The following is a 20,000-nucleotide window of genomic DNA, read 5'->3' on the forward strand; positions in this document are numbered from 1 at the left end:
GAAGCAGCCAGTGTGTGCGTGCAAGTGAGTCTGTGTGTCGGCGTGCGTGTGAAAATGTGTGTGGAAGCAAGGGGTGTGTATATCAGGACTCCCAGCTGCAAACCGAGTTGAGAGACCGAACTGAACACCACCACAGATGAAGAAGAAAAAGTCGAGAGGTGCTTATCAGATTTAAATTTTCGGCAACTACGCACATCTTCACACCAGACACTTGTGTTACGCATAGCGACACACGGCTCAAACAAAACACCACATCACAACACAAACAAAACCATAGCAACTCGCTGACTACAGTCGGTGCTCCACAGAAGTGCTATAAGCAAGAGAGGTATTAGAGCTTGCTGCGATTACGATGCAGTGAAAGCGTCTTGTGTTTTTGGAGGTTTGTGAATGTGTCCATAGATGGGTTTGGTTTCCACTTGTTTATCACTGTTTACAGTGTGTGTGTGTGTGTGTGCCTGTGTCTCTGTGTGTGTGTGTGTGTGTGTGTGTGTGTGTGTGTGTGTGTGTGGTCTTTCCAGGTCTTGCTTTCCAGGGCCACCATTAGCTGTTCGTGGGTGTGAGGGTGTAAAGGTATGAGTAAGATTATTTGAGCGTGTGTGTTTGAGTGAGTGTGTGTGTGTGTGTGCGTGTGTGCGTGTATACAGTGTACATGTGTGAGAATATGTATACAGTGTGTGTGTCTGTGTGTCCATGCATGCACAGGTCTGTGTGAGGGAGTAGTCAGTATATACAGGGGCTGGACAAAATAACTCATTTGACAGGTGTTTCCATTATTTTATCCAACCCCTGTATATGCGAGTATCAAGTGCAGTACATGTATGTGTGTGTGAATATACAGTGCAGTGCATGAACAGAGTGCGCGCGTGTGTGTGTGTGTGTGTGTGTGTGTGTGTGTGCGTGTGTGTGTGCGTGTGTGTGTGTGTGTGTGCGTGCGTGCGTGCGTGCGTGCGTGCTCTTACTTGGTCTTGCGTCCGCTCCCGCGCGACTCTGAGAGGTTGCTGGTGATGGAATCGAACAATGCTGTTTTACTGGTGTCATACATGCTATGCTGTACCTCTCTGTAAGCCTTAAGCATGGCTCTGCTGTCTCTGTAGGAAATGATGGGATGGGGTGGCCAAGGCCAACGCAGGTTAGCACGCTTTGGGATTTTTAGTTAGCTCGTATTCGGCTACGTACGCTCAGGCCCAATCTGGGTTATGTCAGCTACTAACACCTGAGGCTAAGACTAGTGTGTGTCATGTCACCACGTGTGCAATGTATTGTAGTTAGTGTGTGTGTGTGTGTGTATGTATAACAGGCACGTATCAGTGAATTAGGAATATTGTGGAATTGCCATTTTATTTCGATGCAACTTGAAATGTAAAAAAGTCAATCAAGGATTAAAAGAGATGCCTGGAATTGGATGATGACCAAGTTCCTGATAGGTCTTCAGTGCTAATATTTCGTTTTTAAAAATTCTGAATGTTGGGCTTTCAATACAGAAGATGTTTTTTATATTTAATGAAAATATAAAACATGAAGGCTTAAAATATTTCACTCTGAGAAAAAAATCAATAACGTTCGTCTAACTTTTCTTGACTAAACTTAACACAACAAAGAAGGAAACGCAACACTCCAGAATTCTGTGCAAATGAATATTGCATTGTGCAGCCTTCTTTCCATCAATTTACCCCAACAAACCAGATGTCATTTTTTAAGACTTCATCACAAGCTCACAGACGTCATTCTAGCATCACCCTATACATCGCCGGACTCAAATGCGACAAACAACTAGCCTTGCAAGCCAGACTAAATGCGAGATTAAATGTGAATATTTAGTCTGGCCCCGATGAATACACACATGGTAAAGTTGTTGATGGAAACAACCCGTTGTTTTTCAAACTGTGTCTGTGCCTATTGGCCAACGCTTCGTCGCCACTCCCTCAAAACCCTATCCGCTTTGCATCCAAAGATTCAAAACAAATCCTCCTGCTTTGTGATTGGTCTGCCAGATTCAGGGCATTGGGGCATTGTCCGAGGCTAGACCCACTCGCAGACAAAAAATAATTTTGACCGCTGGCGGTTGGGGCTAGTTTATTAGGCTAACAAACAACTCTTTTTTTTCTTTTCTACACACAATATTCCAGCTCCACCTCCACGTGCCCGTGTTTGCATGTGTATGTTCATGTTCTGCAATACGTATGTAGAAGAGAGCTCGTCTTCCTTACTTGGTCTTGCGTCCGCTGCCTCGTGCCTCCGAGGTGGAGGAGGCGCCGGAGGAGCTGTTGGCGGGCTGGCCCCCCATGTTCTGGGTGAGGGTGGAGGCCAGGGCCGAGGAGGAGTAGCCGCCCCCCTCTCCACCACCTCCACCACCACCACCACCGCGCCCCCCGCCCCCCGAAGAGGACGAGGAGCCCACGGTGGTGAAGTCGCGTCCCAGCTGGAAGTCGTTGTTCTTGATGGCCTCGTAGCTGGCCTTCAGGCTGGACGTCCGACGGCCCTCCTTCATCTAGACACGACAGGACAGGACAGGGGGGTGGACATACGCGCACGCACACACACATACAGGCCCACGGGCGCACGCCGCACGCACACGCACACGCACACGCGCACACACACACACACACACACACACACACACACACACACACACACACACACACACACACACACACACACACACACACACACACACACACACACACACACACACACACACACACACACACACACACACACACACACACACACACACAATTAAACACAAATGTACAACATATGCACTCAAACAATCAGTGGAATAGATTTAATCAGACGCTAGCCTTGAGATGAACAGTCTAATCAATGAATCAATGAGCAGGATGACAGAGTACCTTCATCTGGACAGGTGGATGGGCTTGCATGAGAATACATGTGCAGCACGTGCGCACGCACACACACAGGGAAATCAATGGCTTTAGCCAGATGCTAAATATCTTAAGTCCATGCCAAACACAGGTTTTCCTTCATCTAAGAGATGGAAACATGCACGCACGCCCCAACATGCACTAAATAGAGGATTCAAACACACATGCATGTTCAAACACACATACACCAGACAACAGTCTGTAGACTGATACACTAATGAGAAATCAAACAGTGCTGCCCTTTCTGGTTTTGCGTAATGTAATGCAATAGTGTGTTGTGCAGTGGCCTGCCAGGCCTGAGCGACTGCCATGGTGATGACTCCGGTTCCTGTGTGTATATGTGTGTGTGTGTGCGTGTATGTTTGTGTGTGTGTGTGAGCATCACATCATTACACACCTGTGCGGTGGCCTGTACCGCCTGAGCGGCAGCCATGGTGATGGCCCCGGCCCCTGAGTGTGTGTGTATGCATGTATGTGTGTGTGTGTGTGTGTGTGTGTGTGTATGTGCATGTGTGTGTGTGTGTGTGTGCGTGTGTGTGTGTGTGAGCATCACATCATCCCACACCTGTGCGGTGGCCTGTACCGCCTGAGCGGCTGCCATGGTGATGGCCCCGGCCCCTGTGCCGGGCCCCGCGGGGAGAGAGGTCAGGTTGTAGGAGCCCAGAGGCTGAGACGAGTTCACACTGTACACACTGTTGGAGGAGGAGGACACGCTGTTGGCACGGATACCTGAGGGGGAGGGAGAGGGGGAGAAAGAGAGAGAGAGAGAGAGAGAGAGAGAGAGAGAGAGAGAAAGAGAGAGAGAGAAAGAGAGAGAGAGAGAGAGAGAACACAGAGAGAGAGAGAGAGAGAGAGAGAGAGAGAGAGAGAGAGAGAGAGAGAGAGAGAGAGAGAGAGAGAGAGAGAGAGAGACAGAGAGAGAAAGAGACAGACAGACAGACAGACAGAGAGAGAGAGACAGAGAGAGAAAGACAAAAGAAGCGCATCTGTATAAATTCATTGTTTTTCAATGCTTTCCAATGCAAACTATTCCATGTATATGTGTTAAAAGAAACCCAAAATTCTAAAAACGTTATGTTGTTCACGAGGAAGTGGGCAGACTGGGATGATGCGGGATAGAGCACAGGCGCCTTTTACGGAGATGCAGTGGTGCGGCTGCATCCCCACTTTGTGACTGACTGTAAAGGTTCACCTCATTGTAAACAATCAACCACTAGTTCTACGAATAAAACAGTGACGCGCCGCAGCAGAAGCATCCAATGCACTGCGACAGGGTATTTTGCGCATTTTGTGGAAGTGTACATTAAAGATTAAAGAAAGTACATTAAAGAAAGTTTTACTCAATCATTTGAAATACAGAGGGTCACCCTTAGTTACAAACACATGCTGCGCCTGCAATTAATGAATATATACAGCGAGTCAGGCAACGTTACCTCGGCCAAGTCTAGTGCATGCGAGTTCAGCGCCTACCTGGTGTGTTCTCCTTGGAGGCGTCGGATGTGAGTGTGGAGAGCAGCGCCTCTGACTTGAACTTCTTCTCGGGGACGTGCTCCGTCGTGTGGTGGGACTGCTGCGTGGTGTACTTGCGCTCTGATGGTTAAATCACACACACACACACGCACACTTATACATTTACAAATGCATAAAGCCTGACACTTGTCCAACACTTTCCAGCATATCTGAAATGTCACTAGAACATTCTGGAATATAGACCGTCAGTGCAGAATAGTTATTGCAAGAAATAATAACAATAAATTACATTAATACAAACTATAACTAGAAATGCACTCAGAGGGTGCACACCTCGGCCAAGGAAGCTGTTCGTTAGAAAATGGAATGTCAAAATTCGCCCCATTCCGCAATGGTGAAGAATCTAAAACAATCCTGGATCTAGATTGTTTTGGAACGTTTTGAGTTATCCTGCTGACAGGCAGACAGACAGACAGACAGACAAACAAACAAACAAACCAACCAACGCGACGGAAAACATAACCTCCTTGGCGGAGGTAAAAACAAACGGTGTTCTCCTTACTCTCCACGGTGGTGTGCGAGTGGACGTGGTGGTTGTTGACAGGCTGAGAGGGGCTGTCCATCTCCAGCGATCCTGTCAATCAAGAGGTGCAGCCATGGTTACAAAACAAAATCCGCTGCCATAACAACCAGACCTTGCATTACAGAAAACGCTCAAGTTCAAAATACCCAGTCACAAGCACATCACGAAAGTCTAAGGTAGGTGTGTGTGTGTGTGTGTGTGTGTGTGTGTGTGTGTGTCTGTGTCTGTGTCTGTGTCTGTGTGTCTGTGTCTGTGTCTGTGTCTGTGTGTCTGTGTGTCTGTGTCTGTGTCTGTGTGTGTGTGTGTGTGTGTGTGTGTGTGTGTGTGTGTCTGTGTGTGTCTGTGACTTGCACGTCTGCACCCTTGTCTCTGTGTGCAAGCTAAAGATTCACGTTACTGTGTGTGTGTGTGTGTGTGTGTGTGTGTGTGTGTGTGTGTGTGTGTGTGTGTGTGTGTGTGTGTGTGTGTGTGTGTGTGTGTGTGTGTGTGTGTGTGTGTGTGTGTGAGTGTGTGTGTCTGTGTTGCAGACTCACGTCGCTCCAGGATCTCTGTGATGCCGGCGTTGTCCGCCTCCAGCTCCATCTTGAACTTGGCCAGCTCCTGGTCCAGCTTACGCAGGTGGCGGTCCACCTACACACACACACACACACACAGTCACTTTCTAGCCATATTTAACGATGACTGTGTGAGCAGTCAGTCCATGTCTGTTGACAAACCACATCACTGTTTCAGTCGCAATAGCAATACAGACAAAAACACACACACACAGACACACACACATCGCCAAAAAAAAACCATCTAATATTTTGTCAATTTTACAGCATATCAACATTCATGAACTAATCAATGAGGGTAACTCTTCCCGTTTAAAATAATAATCTGTGGTTGGAGATGGGTCACTACAATCAGTAAATTAAAAAAAAAAACATAGTGGAGCATCAGCTGTGACATATGACAGTAATGTGCTTCCATCTAGTGGTGTGAGGTGGAATTGAAGCAACAGCTTCCCGCCAATGCACTTGTGCCATAGACAGGAATTTAACTTTTACTTGTTCTATGCCAGGACAAGAACGATACATATATCATTTTACTATCGGTATGTAGACTGGCAGCATCCATAAAAAAAACTCACATGATTATATTAACCACCTTGTGTACATGCACATAGCATTTAGGTTGCCGGTGTTGTATAACAAGAATCGCAGTATAATAACAAAGTTGCAACACACTGCATAACACAAGGGGTGATATTCTTGTCCATGGAAACTGTTTCAACTGTTTTAACCTATGATAAGGGCTACTGCTGCCTTCAGAAAAAAAATCCCTGGACTGACGACACCACTGATGAAAATTCTGGTGTCTAGCTGAACACGAGCACCGTGCCACTACCTTGGAACAATGCGCCAGAACCAATGATAGTGCCACGAGCCTCTTTTTATTACTACCAACATCGGGCTAGGCTACATTTGTTGAAATTAAATACTTGGGAACTTGTTCACCGGTTACACTATTTTGAACAAGACTGTGATTATAATGTCAAACACATCATACACCAGTGCGTGCACTGCCAAAAATGATTTTGAGTTAAATTTTGACTGTAAATCGTTTCAACAGATGCACATATAGCATGTACCATGGCATTACGTCGCCAAGGTGTTCAAGGCTATTTTTCCAGAGTTTAAAGTGATACTGTCCCATTGGAAATAAGCTTATTTTACACCTTCCCTTGAGTTAAATAATAGGGTTTTACCGTTCTGCTGTACTTTCAACCGTTTTCTAGTTATGACAGTGCAAATTTTACCTCCAAGCTAACAGTTAACATTGAGTCCTATGAGACCAGTTAGCCGCGAGCTGGTCTCATAGGACTCAATGTTAACTGCTAGCATGGAGGTAAAATTTGCACTGCCATACCTCGAGAACGGTTGAAAGTACAGGAGAACAGTAAAACCCTATTATTTAACTCAAGGGAAGGTGTAAAATAAGCTTATTTCCAAAAATGTGACAGTATCAGTTTAAGGTCAGGATCTCGGGATTTCCAAGAAAATGAAGGAGGCAATAGTAAGGCCTTCATCACAACGTTAAGACTCACCAGATCATAAATCTGATTGGCTAGTGTCACCTTCTCATCAGCATCCTCCAACGCCTTGTAGTAGTCCTGGAAACCAACGCAAACACAATTTCTATATCAAAATGTTGCTAAATTAAGGTAAGGTTTTGCTAACGGTACCCATTGGATGACTACCAGTATATGGCCCAATAAAACTAACACTTCAATGTCTGAACGCTGAACACTGTGCGCAATAATTGCATATGATCATGATTCATGTCTGTGACATTAACACTTTATAATGGTAAAATGTATATCTCCATGATGATACAGTCTCTACAGCAAGTTACCACCCCCCCCCCCCCCCACCATGAATGAATCAACTATTGAGTGATTGGGCCCTTGAGTGATTGGTTACCCATCACCAAGTTACCTTTTTAATGACTTCCATCTGCTCTTCTCGCCATTCGGGTTTGTTTTTCTTAGCGTTGATGAAAAAGTCATTGACCCGTTGCTCCAACTGGTCCATAGCGTCTAATAGAAGAAGGGACACGCGCATGATGAGCGAGGACATTGGGATGCCCATAGTAGGACAAAGCTCAGTCTTTGATGTTGTTCGGGCACAGGGGGAATTGGTTATTAGTTGCTTGCCACTGATATTCATTTCCCAAAGCTTGCCATTACCTTTCTTACAAACAATAGGGTGGGTGTATAATGTAGCCAACCAACAAGGATTCAACTTTTGATTAAACCTTGTAAGAGGTCTGCTTTATTTCATTGTATAATGTACATAAAACCATTCTATTCGTGTGGATAAAACACAAGAAGATTGCAAAGTGGCGTCTTCTTGAGACTAATAAATAGACCTACTGCAAACAAAGAGATGCCGGTAGATCAATTAACAGCGCCTGGCTGTATGCCGTTTAGCGCAGGTTGCATTGTTTACATACCGTAAATAGATAAATGCATCTGGACTGTTGGCTATGTGATTCCACTACCGATGCTTAGCCTAAAGATAGCGGCTCATGATGACTTGAATGCCAAAGAAGCGGCTTTCTACATCCAATAAAGAACAGTCGCCAAAGTTTAATACAAGTTCTAGGACAGTGGAAAGATAACCAGTTAAGTTCAACTAAATAAAAGGTATGGAAAAGGTATGCGAAGACTTCAAGTGCTTAGTGCTTCTTTTGTCGTTGTGATAACAACAATTTTGTTATTCTGGAAACATAAAGGTGTGGTGATGTAGTGTTTGGATACAGTCGTGCCGGTGGATGCGATGCCTACTCTGTACTTGCAGGTCCATCTCTCTCATTTCCGTAAACCTGTCGCGGAGATCCATGGGTAGCTGCTCGATCACTGCCAGAGAGAAGAAAAGCCATATCACTGGCTAGCACACCTAGCAAGTAGCCTCCATTCGAGCGCACGTTTATTTCACCCATCTAGAACATTATCTGAGCCACAGACCGCGTCAACGCAAGCCAAAAACAACATACTTACTTTCGAGGTAGTCCTCTAAATACAACATCTTGGCAGATTTGTGATTTTGCGCGTTATACGAAAGGAATTATGTCCTTCAATATGGCGCCGTCAGTCACTGAATGCCGAAGGAAAAAATGTTTTTCTGAGGTCAGTGACGTATGCGGCGTGAGTTTGGATTGGACGACGGCTGCGCAGAATTCATGGTTGCCCCGGCCCTCTGGAACTTGTAGTCCAAAGTGGGTGAATGTTCGCGTCAATTTACAAAGCGCATCATTAGATCTACCCATGCGCTTTTACGCACAGTATACCGTAACAAAATAACGATCAACTTATAACCATTATGTTGTTAAGGCATAAAACGCACAACAACAAAATCAATTCAACTTAGACATAATGTATATTAGATAGCCTATGGTCAGGCAAACGTGTGGACAATGAGCAGCCACAATAGCATAATAATAATAATAATAATAATAAGAATAAGAATAACAACAACAACAATAATAATAATAATAATAATAATAATAATAATAATAAGAAGAAGAAGAAGAAGAAGAAGAAGAATAAGAATAAGAATCATCATCATAATAATAATAATAATAATTATAATAATAATAGGCTAATAATAATCATAATAATCATAATAATACATTTTCTTTTTTTCCAAGCAAGTTGAACACATAACAAGCTAATCTGTTGCAGTAGCCTACAGTAGCTTCAACAGCCTCCTATGGTTACGGCAACAGCAGAAGAAACAACATTTCAAACATTTCTCGATCACACACATGTGCAATGTGTCACTCTAAGCCCTGTGGATCAGCAAATTGCTGTAATGGCTATAATAATAGAAATGAAAGACAAACTCTAGGCCCTTGTGTTATGCAGGGTGCCTGAAAAGGCATTGCAGGTGACAAAAGATCAGTAACATAGAAATGATTAACCAGCCTCAGTAACCAGATGGTTAAATGACAACTTGGGAAGTCATGCTCAAATGCAAATAGGCCTACCTCCTGCATTGTGAACCCGTCAGGAAATGGTCTGAATTCAAAATGGTTGTTTCACTTTTTTGTGTTGTTGGCTGACCCGTGTAGGCTCCATAGCAATGGCCAAGTCTTCATGCATTAGGCTACCATGCTCGTGTGTGATACTGTGTGTGATGCCACAATAGTTTTTCCCCGCAATGAATAGTTCAACTGTCCGAATGGTTCAGAATATCTGAATATCTTTACCAGGGATTCCCAAATCTTACCAAGGCCCCACATTAACCAGTGCATTCCACCCAAGGCCCCCTCACATAGGTTGTGCCACTGCCACACTATTTTATTTTCTGACCGCTCCCTTTTACGACTATATTCTGGGTTTGTGAGGCATGGGTGAGCGGTTAGGGCGCGAGACTTGCATCCCAGAGGTTGCCGGTTCGACTCCCGACCCGCCAGGTTGGTGGGGGGAGTAATCAACCAGTGCTCTCCCCCATCCTCCTCTACCCTGAGCATGGTACCGTCCCACCGCACTGCTCCCTGGGGCGCCATTGAGGGCTGCCTCCTTGCACGGGTGAGGCATAAATACAATTTTGTTGTGTGGAGTGTGCAGTGTTCTCTTGTGTGCTGTGGAGTGCTGAGTCCCCCCTAAGAGGCCACTGTGACCCCTCAGGGGTCCCTGGCCTCCACTTTGATGATCACTGATCTACTGTATATTGATCGAGTTAATATTTGTCACATATCCACAACTGATGTAAATTCACAATGGCCACGGCATACATTAGCCACAGGGGAGACGTGGCACAACAGTTTGGGAGTTGGTCATGGCATCAGGAGTTTGCAGCATATACAGTATTTACTATTTTATGTCTTTATTTGATATGACAGTGAAGAGAGGACAGGAAACGTCTGGGAGAGAGAGATGGAGGCAGGGTTGGGAAATGACCCAGGCCACACTCGAACCTGGGTCCCCATGGGCTTGCAAGCCCAAATGTGGGGGGCTTTGCGTGCTGCACCACAGCACCACCCCCTTGCCAGGCCTTTCTGTCTGTCTGTCTGTCTGTCTGTCTGTCTGTGTGCCTGTCTGTGTGTCTGTCTGTGTGTCTGTCTGTGTGTCTGCCTACAGTGTTTTGTGCCGCCTGCGGGTGGCAGCATAAACAAGAGCAAGTGCAGCTAGCCCTGGGCAGGGAGCCAGGTTGCCGTCCGTCTCTGATTGCTCTTTTGCCTTTCAACCGCGTCCGGTTGCAGATTCACAGTCCCGCCCACCAATACATCAGCATATTACACTGTCATTACACTGGCTACCAGTGAGATTTAGAATAGTATAAGTCTGATAGTATAAGTCATTAAATGGCTTAGGCCAATATATTGTTGACAGAGTAAATATATTGTAGATAGAGCAGTGGTTTTCAACCTTTTTTGAACAAATGTCCCCTTGACCTCATCATAAGCCAATGCCCCCTTAGTATTAGTACAGCCCCTGGGGGGCTATAGCATCCCTGTTGAGAAACACTATGCTAGAGCAATATCATCCCAAAAGATGTCTTAGATCTTCATAGTCTCCTCTACCGGTAGTGCCTAGTGTCAAATCCAGACAGGGTAAAATCTAAGTAAGTATGTGCAATATCTAGGTTTGTATATGCCTTTGGATGACTCAGGGCCAAAACTGGAACGTTGTGTGTAACACTAACAATGGTTGTCTGTTACCCTGTTTATATGTTTGTTTGTTCTTTGTGGTCCTAAGTCTGTCTATTGTGGTAATTGATGTTAATTGTGAATCACACTTTCTCATGTCCACTCTGAATTTCTCTCCTGAAGAGACAATAAAGGATAATCTAATCTAATCTAAATGGCATTTAGTCAATGGGTGGATTCCAATATGCAGCCTCCCGTCCTCTGTCTGTGCTTGTGCACCTCACGTTTCGCACCTCCTTGGAGAAAACAATATGGCTTTGCCGCTGTCCAGCCACCACAACTTTTGGGGGCTATTCTTCATTCACCATCCCGTTTGCAAATGAAAATCACATTAGAATTGAGTTTTTGCGAGATATTGAAATACAATTCTGTTGTCGGTGACGAGGCCACAAGGAGGAGCAAGGGAGGACGGGAGTCTGCATATTGGAATGCACCCATTATGCTGCCAAATGCTGTAACCAGCCTCCTGCCCAAATTAGAAGTGCCCCAACAGTATCATTTTTTAAAAGAAAGAAATTAAAAACAGCTTTATTTTCATCTGCCTTAGTTAGTCCGTTATTATACAATACATGTTTTTCTTCTCTATTCTCTTTCTTTTCTCTTTAGCACAATGAATGACAGTTATGTATGATAGCGTGCTGTAGATTACATAATATTCCCAAATTAATATTGATATCGATATTATCATTGATACGTATCTATCTATCATGCAATGCAAAAGGGGATATTGTGGCTTGGTAACGTTGGCATCATATTGACATGTTGGGTGAGAGATTGTTGTTTGAATTTCCTCCATGGCTGGAATCCCATGGCATCAGAGACTGTAACCAATACCCTGCACTAATGGTGAGTCACTTTGGATTAAATAGTTGTAATGTGATGTCGTGCAAAAGTGCTAAAATGTGAAGTGAGGGATGACACGCTGAACAGTTTAGTTTAGTTTAGTTTATTTAGTTTAGTTCAGCAGGGACCATGCACAATAGACATTGTTTACAGAAGTAAAAGATGACTTGTGCCAGATTAGCTATATAGCTAATTTCCACCTGCAGTCCCTGGACAGGTAAAACAACAATTAAAAAAATACAGTACATGAACAAATAAACAAATCAGCACATCCATAAGCCATGGGTTCTTGCTCAGTATGGGACAATGGTCGTACTGAAAAGATCTTCTATCTAGGACCTTCAGGGCCTGCTTGTATAGTGAATCAATGGATTTTAATGACTCGGCTCAATAAAAAAGGATCAACAAAAACAACAAGTATTGTTTACATTTCATATAGCATATACTGAATCACATCAGGACAAACAGGTGGTAAGCTTGTGATGGTATTGTATTTACTCAACCATATTATATACTCAACCAGATTATTCTTCGGAAATCAGTACGACCAACAGAGATAACATTGTCCAAAAAAGTGTTGGTTTTTCAGAAACCCAACTGATAGCCTTTATGTGTCCATCTGCAGCGCAAACCCCGTGCTCAAATCTGACCTCTTGAACCGATGCATGCTATCTGTTGGAGGCGGATATCTGCATTCCTGACCCCCCCCCCCCCCATCGGAAAACTGCCCTCCTCCTCTCCTCCTCCCCACTCCTCCGACAGTATTGTGGTTGCCCATATAATTAGCTACGCTCGTCTCTAGGACCCTGAGGCATCGTCCGGCCGCATGACACAGACCAGGCAGCAGCGCGTTAAGTTACCGAAAGTCCTTACATGCAGAAGTTGCCTGTGACAGCCCCTCAAAACTTCTCTCGGCGCATATGCAACACAAGACATTACACGGGGACATCACTGAGCGACAAGGGTGGGCCTGGAGTGTGATAGGAGCAACTTTCGTTCTCCCCGTCAATGAATTATCCGAGGCGGATTCTTTTCTGGCGATTTACGCACACTTGATACGGAATTACCAGTGCATGCGGTGCGCTTGCAAGATGTTTTGGATTTCCTCCCATGGACCGACTTTTGTTTGGACAGTCACTCGATCTGCCCTGGACTACCGATAGGGATCTTTGGGACTTTGAAGCTTGGACTTTTTTTTGGTCACGGACTAAAACTATTATGCGCAAAACAGAAGGCGCAGGTTCAGGAATTCTCTGATGGATGTTGTAATTTTTCCTTTCCCTTTTTCTTGCTCTCGCCTAAGTGAGTGATGATTGATTCGGATGTGTCAGCACCACCGCGCGCTCATCCGAGCAGTCCACAGTCCCGAAGGTCGACAAAGTAGGAAACCACCTGTTGCGAATGTTTCCAAAAACTTCCCACGGATATAATATGCCCAAGACACAAGGAGACATCTACTGGGAAATATAAATATATGGAACTGTAAGTAAATGGTATGTATTATTAGATGTTTTTTCTCGGATACATGGCAGAATTTAAACTCCCATCCCTTCAATTAAATCTGAATGTCCTTTCCTCCCTCAATCTTTTTTCGTAGAGGAGTATGTTGCCATGGTGGCGCGAGTTAAAATGAGGAGTCTACTTGACCAACAGTTGGTGCTCTCAGAATGGCTCGTGAGGATTCGGTAAAGTGCTTGCGCTGCCTGCTCTACGCTCTCAATTTACTCTTCTGGGTAAGCACGGCACAAGCTCCCGGAGCAGGTGGCCGATTGGCGCGGGCGCTCACGTTACACACGACCGCCAGAATGTTACCCTCACACTGCTCACTGAACGCGTGCTCAAAGAACCGCTCTGGACGCCGAGCAAGACAAGGGATCCCCCACACAGTAGCCTGACCAACGACACTTAAAAGCCCCAGCGCGCACCGCTCGGCATCCAGCCCTGGCGACGGCTATCTAATATGGCGTTTCCATTCGAAGCATACGCAACCCCGGCGTGTTTCGGATTCTTAGCTATTTGCAGGAAATTAAAACACGATAAGGTCCCGGGTTGGCATTTTAGACCTCGGCATGAAAACCTTATGCAAACTGTGTGACTGGGCCGGTGGTGGGCCTAGGCCCACTGTATGCCATGCCACCCATGCCATGCCAACGTCAGGCCAAGTGTTTGGCATTCACGTCATGCCAAAGATAGTATTTAATATTTTGTTATGGTCTCTGCGATCACTTAGTTCCTGGCTGGTGACACAGAATGTTCCAGGAATGAAGTGTGTGTATGTGTGGGGATCTAAACAAACACACGTGCAGTCTGACACACGCACGCACACACACACACACGCACGCACACACAACTGTCAACTGAATTATTACCTAGGCTTAGAAGTACCAGAAAATGTCCACCAAGTGTTCACACTGCTCGCTTACCTTCTTTTATGCCATCTTCTTCCCATCCCTCCCTCTTTCCCTTTTTCCTTCTCTCCCCCCCACTCTCTGTCTGTCTCTATTCCTCTTTCACTCTGTCTCTTGCTTCTCTCCCTCATCTCTCCATCATTGTCTCCTTCCCTGCCCTGCCCTGCCCTGCCCTGCCCTACGCCATACCACAACCCCCCTCTCCATACCTTTGCCTCTCCCTCCCTCCATCCCTCTCTCTCTCTCTCCATCCCTCTCTCTCTCTCCATGTTTATCTGTGTCCCCCCTCTCTGTTTCCTTGTCCTCTTTCTCCCACCATCTCTCTGTTCCCATTATCTTTCTCCCTCCCTCCCTCTATCCATCCCTTGCTCTCTACCTCCCTCCACCCCTCTCTCTGCCTCCATCCCTCTGTTCTCCCTCTGTTTGTCTATGTGTCTATCCCTCGCTCTCTACCTCCCTCCACACTTCTCTCCATCCCTCTATTCTCCCTCTGTTTGTCTGTGTGTGTGTGTGTGTGTGTGTGTGTGTGTGTGTGTGTGTGTGTGTGTGTGTGTGTGTGTGTGTGTGTGTGTGTGTGTGTGTGTGGTGTCAGCTGATGTCCATCTGTGTGTTGGGAGTGGCAGCCTGGCTCCGAGATTACCTGAACAATGTGCTCACCCTGACCGCCGACACCAGGTGAGTGATTCACACAGCAGCTGTCCCTGCATAGCTGTGTGTGTGTGTGTGTGTGTGTGTGTGTGTGTGTGTGTGTGTGTGTGTGTGTGTGTGTGTGTGTGTGTGTGTGTGTGTGTGTGTGTGTGTGTGTGTGTGTGTGTGTGTGCTTTGTGACAGAGAGTGTGATAATGGTTGAGTGAGTGAGCTTGACACTTAAGAAAGATACACACACGTGTGCACGCACACACATACACACGCACGCACACACACACACACACACACACACACACACACACACACACACACACACACGCATGCACGCGCACACACACACACACACACACACACACACACACACACACACACACACACACACACATGCACACACGCACGCACACGCACACACACACACACACACACACACTGGCGCCTCTTACTCTCAAGAGCTTATCCCTTAGCTCTACATTTTGGTATTAATGGCCATGGTCTGTGTGTGGTACTCTGTTAGTGGTACACTGTCATTACAGACAGACAAACAGACAGACAGACCGAACAGTTTAACAGCACTTTGCAGACTGGTCACCCTCAAACTTCTGTGCTAACCCTGTAACATAGATTTTTGACAATGAAGTACACTTGAGTTGACTTGAAGAGAGAGTCTATTAGTGAGACAGGCTATTAGTGGCTATTTTGGCTATTAGTCTATTAAAGTACATACCAACTGGCTACTAGTCTATTATAGTACATACCAGTAGAGATAGACAAAACAGTCTGTCACATTAGGGCAGGGATGTCAAACTCAGGCCCGGGGGTCAAATGTGGCCCGCGGAGTCATTGTATTTGATCCGCGAGATCATTTCAAATGTGTATTACAGTTGACCCACATACACCATTAATGTTTAGAGGAGTGTTTCCCAACCAATTGTACGTGTACCACTAGGGGTACGCGAGCACACTGCAGGGGGTACTTGGAAACATGCAATTTTATCAAATACATGTAGCTCAGTTATATTGGGATAGAGAAAGCGGTATAGAACTTGACTTAGGGGGTACTCATGGCGCAATGAAAAGGCTTGGGGGTACACAAGACAAAAAAGGTTGGGAAACACTGGTTTAGAGTAATACAACTGCAGACACATTTGAACTGACAAATGTGATGAGAAAGGGTGTGTGTGAAATTTAACTATGAGTATGAAGTGCATACATGCACAAATATAGTTCATTTTTAAAAAAATATTTGTTGAGTTCGGCCCGCGACTTCGTTCCAGATTTTGATTTTGGCCCTCAGTCAATTTGAGTTTGACACCCCTGCATTAGGCTGTCAGGCTAAACCTGTCGAGAGAGATATTGCAGTGGGGCAGCTGTGGAATAACGGTTAGGGAGGTGGTCTTAAGATCAGAGGGTTGCAGGTTCAAATCCTACCCTTACACAAAATGGTGGACAAAGTAAAAGTAAAAGTACTTTCGTGGTGTAATTACAACAGTAGCAAATTATATCAGATAGCTGTTACACCGTGTACTCCATTTTACCTACCTATTGAGATAGACTTTGTTATTAGTGAAAAACAGTAAAAACCTAACAAGGACCCACCACAAACTCAACCCAACCTGTGCAGAATCAGCTTATCGTTAGACAAGTACATTGGTCTACGTTTTACTCAGATAAGTTACCTGTGTTGGAAAGAAACTGTCTTTCTTTTTTAACTTTTACTTTTACTTTGTCCACCACTGCCCTTACACTCCCTACACCTCAATCTGTGGCTGAAGTGCTCTTGAACAAGTTCACCCCATCTGTAAAGTGCTGTCTGGGCATGTGACCTGGGTCTGACGTATAGGGTCTCATGGCAGTGGTTAGGCCCGGGGAGAACATGAGGTTAATTAGCTTAATGCTACATGTACACACCTAGTTACTTTGCTGCGTCATCTCATCACTGTCTATGTGAGGGGTCTCTCTCCGTCTCTCTCGCATGTGTGTGTGCCACTGCCCATCAGCCTGTGTGTGTGTCTCTCTCTCTCTGTGCGTCTGTGTCCATGTGTACATGTTTGCATGTGTGTGTGTGTGTGGGGGGGCATCTCAATGTCAAGAACAAGTGTTCCAGCCTTGCTATGACGTGAATCGCCTGGTGATTGGATATTCCGCGGAGTTCACCAGAGAACACTGGGTGTTTCACGTCCTAGCAAGGCTGGAACACTGGGCATTGAGAAAGAGCCTGTGTGTGCGTGTGTTTGCGTCTGTCTGTCCATGCGCACATGTGCCTGCTTGTGTGTGTGTGTGTGTCTAGAGGCTTGTAGTTTCTCACCTCTCCTGCACCAAATGAACGGTGAACTCATCAGTGAATCCATCACTTCTTCTTCACCACTCTCTCTCTATCTCCACACTCTTTCACATACAAGTCATCAGCCAGCACAGGGCCTGGGGAGCACACCTCAGGGAGAGAGGTGGAAAAAAGAGATAGTGTCGGGGGTAAGAGAGCAACATTGAGCTAACAAAAAGATGGCAAATGTGGATGAGTAAGAGACTGTGTGTGTGTGTGTGTGTGTGTGTGTGTGTGTGTGTGTGTGTGTGTGTGTGTGTGTGTGTGTGTGTGTGTGTGTGTGTGTGGCAAGACTCGCAAGAGAGAGACGGGGAGAGATAGGGAAGGGGACAGGAGAGAAAGAGGGGTGAGTAGGATTGGTAGGGGTTAGTACGTACTTAGTAGCAGTAGTATAGGAGTAGGAGGATAATTTAAGTAGAGTAGTAGTAGAGGTTATTGATCTCAAAGGAAATTAAGGAAGTCATTTCATTTAAGAATAGAACGAAAGTCATGAGAAGAGGGAGAGATTGACATAGGGAGAGAGGGAGAGGTTGAGGGAGCGGAGTGTTACAGCAGAAATACACCAGTGGCGATCTGAGCGAGGCGAGCGACGGAAGTAATTGACTTTGTATTGAGTCGCGCAACAAAAGCGATTCTGGAGACTAGAGCGATTTGCGAGACGAGCGCGACAGTTTGAAGTTGAAATCTTTTCAACTTTCTATGACGCGGTTCGGACACAAGCCGCGACAGCCAATGACTGTGTAGAGGTCAGTGACCACAGCCAATGGGAATGCTTGAATGCTTTGCCTTCTGCCTGTACGGACATACTCTAGTCTCCTCAATCGCTCGTATCGCTTGCTGCTGCACTCTGTTGCTTGAATCGCATTGCGCCTTGTCTATTCGCGAGTGTTATAAGGGAGGAAGAGGGAGAGGCTGAGAAAGTGAAGGAGTGGTAGCAAGGGAGAAAAGGAATGAATGAGAGGAGAGTGGGAGAGAAGAAGAAGTGGTAGAGGAAAAATTGAGAAGGAGTGGTAGCGAGGGAGAACTCAGGTCTGATGGAGAGATAAATAAACAAAATGGCTGCCAAGAGGTACATACCCCTTCAAGATCTCAGCCATCTCTCTCTCTCTCTCTCTCGCTCTCTCTCTCTCTCTCTCTCTCTCTCTCTCTCTCTCTCTCTGTCTCAACTGGGGAAATATAAAATCTCAACACAGAAGAACATTTAATTCATACAGTTTTTACAGATCTTGGAACAACATCAACAAAAACAAGAACACACACACACACACACACACACACACAGACACACACACACACACACACACACACACACACACACACACACACACACACACACACACACACACACACACACACACACACACACACACACACACAGACACACACACACACTCACACACACTCGTGTATTGGGGGAAGTTGTGGCCTAATGGTTAGGGAGTAGTTTGTCAGATAGGAATAGAAGGTTGCAGGGTCGTGCCAGTATCAGTAGGAAGAGTATGGGTGGTCTTCTAGAATGGAATCTGAGGAAGCAACTCTCTACAAGTGGTCCTCTACAGCCTCATGCACTGCTGCCCTGCCCTTGAAGAGAGAACAGGTTGCCTAACCCCACTATGCTCCATAGTAAAAAAATAACTACATCTTATAGGGCTAGTGGTTTTATTGTTCGGAATAAAAGTTGCAACTAAGTGTAATATAAGTGTAACACACACACACACATGCACACATGCACACATGCACGTGCACACTCACACACACACACACACAGACACTCTGTCACACACGCACGCACGCACAAACACACACACACACACACACACACACACACACACACACACACACACACACACACACACACACACACACACACACACACACACACACACACCCCACACACACACGCACCATTATCTAACTGTCTTCCTCCTCTCTGTCTCCTCTCTCTCCTCTGGGGCAGGCTGGAGGAGGCGGCCATCTTGACGTACTCCCCGGTGGTGCACCCGGTCATCATCGCCGCATGCTGCTTCCTCATCATCGTCGCCATGGTGGGCTACTGCGGAACCCTCAAGTGCGATCTGCTGCTGCTCTCATGGGTAAGTTTACATACGGGTATATACAGTATATGTGTGTGTGGGAGGGGTGTTTTTTGGGGTGGTGGTGGTGTGTGTGTGTGTGTGTGTGTGTGTGTGTGTGTGTGTGTGTGCGTGCGTGTGTGTGTGTGTGTGGGGGGGGGGTGTTGGTGTTGGGGTGTGTGTGTATTTGTGTGTGTGCTGTTAACAGCAATACTGGTACACCAGTCTGCCAGCCTCTTTCAAAGTATAGTTTATACGGATGTGTGTGTGTGCGTGTGCGCGTGCGCGCGCGTGTGTGTGTGTGTGTGCAAGGTGTGTGTAACCGAGGTCATCCTGTGAATTCACGATCTGCCACCAAAACAGGAAAAAAGCACTATACTACCAAGTGAACTAAAATCCAGGCTACTAGCTCACTCAGTGGCACTATCTTTTCCTGGTGTCGGGAAGGAGGATTATAAACTTCCCATGCCAAGCTGTCCCAGCTGCCATCCTTTTTATGTTCATGCCTGTGTGTGTCAGAGCCGGATTAACCCACTAGTGCAGAGCCTATGATATCACCTTATTAGGGGT

The 20,000-nt window shown here is 45.8% G+C and overlaps 2 protein-coding genes across 5 annotated transcripts in view; one reads left to right on the forward strand and one right to left on the reverse strand.

Moving 5' to 3' along the window:
- The window catches only part of ing3 (inhibitor of growth family, member 3), a 13,753-nt gene extending 5,156 nt beyond the window's left edge, over positions 1-8,597 (reverse strand). Inside the window, exons 1-10 of one of the 3 annotated variants that reach the window (XM_063217533.1) lie at positions 8,486-8,597; positions 8,273-8,344; positions 7,422-7,522; positions 7,031-7,096; positions 5,475-5,571; positions 4,921-4,992; positions 4,359-4,478; positions 3,454-3,617; positions 2,211-2,491; positions 963-1,001 (exon numbers count right to left, since the gene is read on the reverse strand). In XM_063217533.1, the coding sequence (XP_063073603.1) occupies positions 963-1,001; positions 2,211-2,491; positions 3,454-3,617; positions 4,359-4,478; positions 4,921-4,992; positions 5,475-5,571; positions 7,031-7,096; positions 7,422-7,522; positions 8,273-8,344; positions 8,486-8,513 (1,040 nt within the window). In that variant the 5' untranslated portion in view covers positions 8,514-8,597. Of the gene's footprint in view, positions 1-962; positions 1,092-2,210; positions 2,492-3,453; positions 3,618-4,358; positions 4,479-4,920; positions 4,993-5,474; positions 5,572-7,030; positions 7,097-7,421; positions 7,523-8,272; positions 8,345-8,485 lie in introns of all 3 variants that reach the window. The other 2 variants (XM_063217532.1, XM_063217534.1) reach the window with 2 other exon arrangements.
- Positions 8,598-12,849: 4,252 nt separating this feature from the next.
- Positions 12,850-20,000, forward strand: part of tspan12 (tetraspanin 12) — a 55,510-nt gene continuing 48,359 nt past the window's right edge. The window contains exons 1-4 of one of the 2 annotated variants that reach the window (XM_063218046.1): positions 12,850-13,475; positions 13,580-13,715; positions 14,983-15,065; positions 19,316-19,451. In XM_063218046.1, coding sequence (XP_063074116.1) covers positions 13,650-13,715; positions 14,983-15,065; positions 19,316-19,451 — 285 coding nt within the window. In that variant the 5' untranslated portion in view covers positions 12,850-13,475; positions 13,580-13,649. The remainder of the gene's footprint in view (positions 13,476-13,579; positions 13,716-14,982; positions 15,066-19,315; positions 19,452-20,000) is intronic. The other variant, XM_063218047.1, reaches the window with a different exon arrangement.

The sequence above is a fragment of the Engraulis encrasicolus genome, chromosome 15, assembly GCF_034702125.1.
Source record: "Engraulis encrasicolus isolate BLACKSEA-1 chromosome 15, IST_EnEncr_1.0, whole genome shotgun sequence".
NCBI classification, from domain to species: domain Eukaryota; kingdom Metazoa; phylum Chordata; class Actinopteri; order Clupeiformes; family Engraulidae; genus Engraulis; species Engraulis encrasicolus.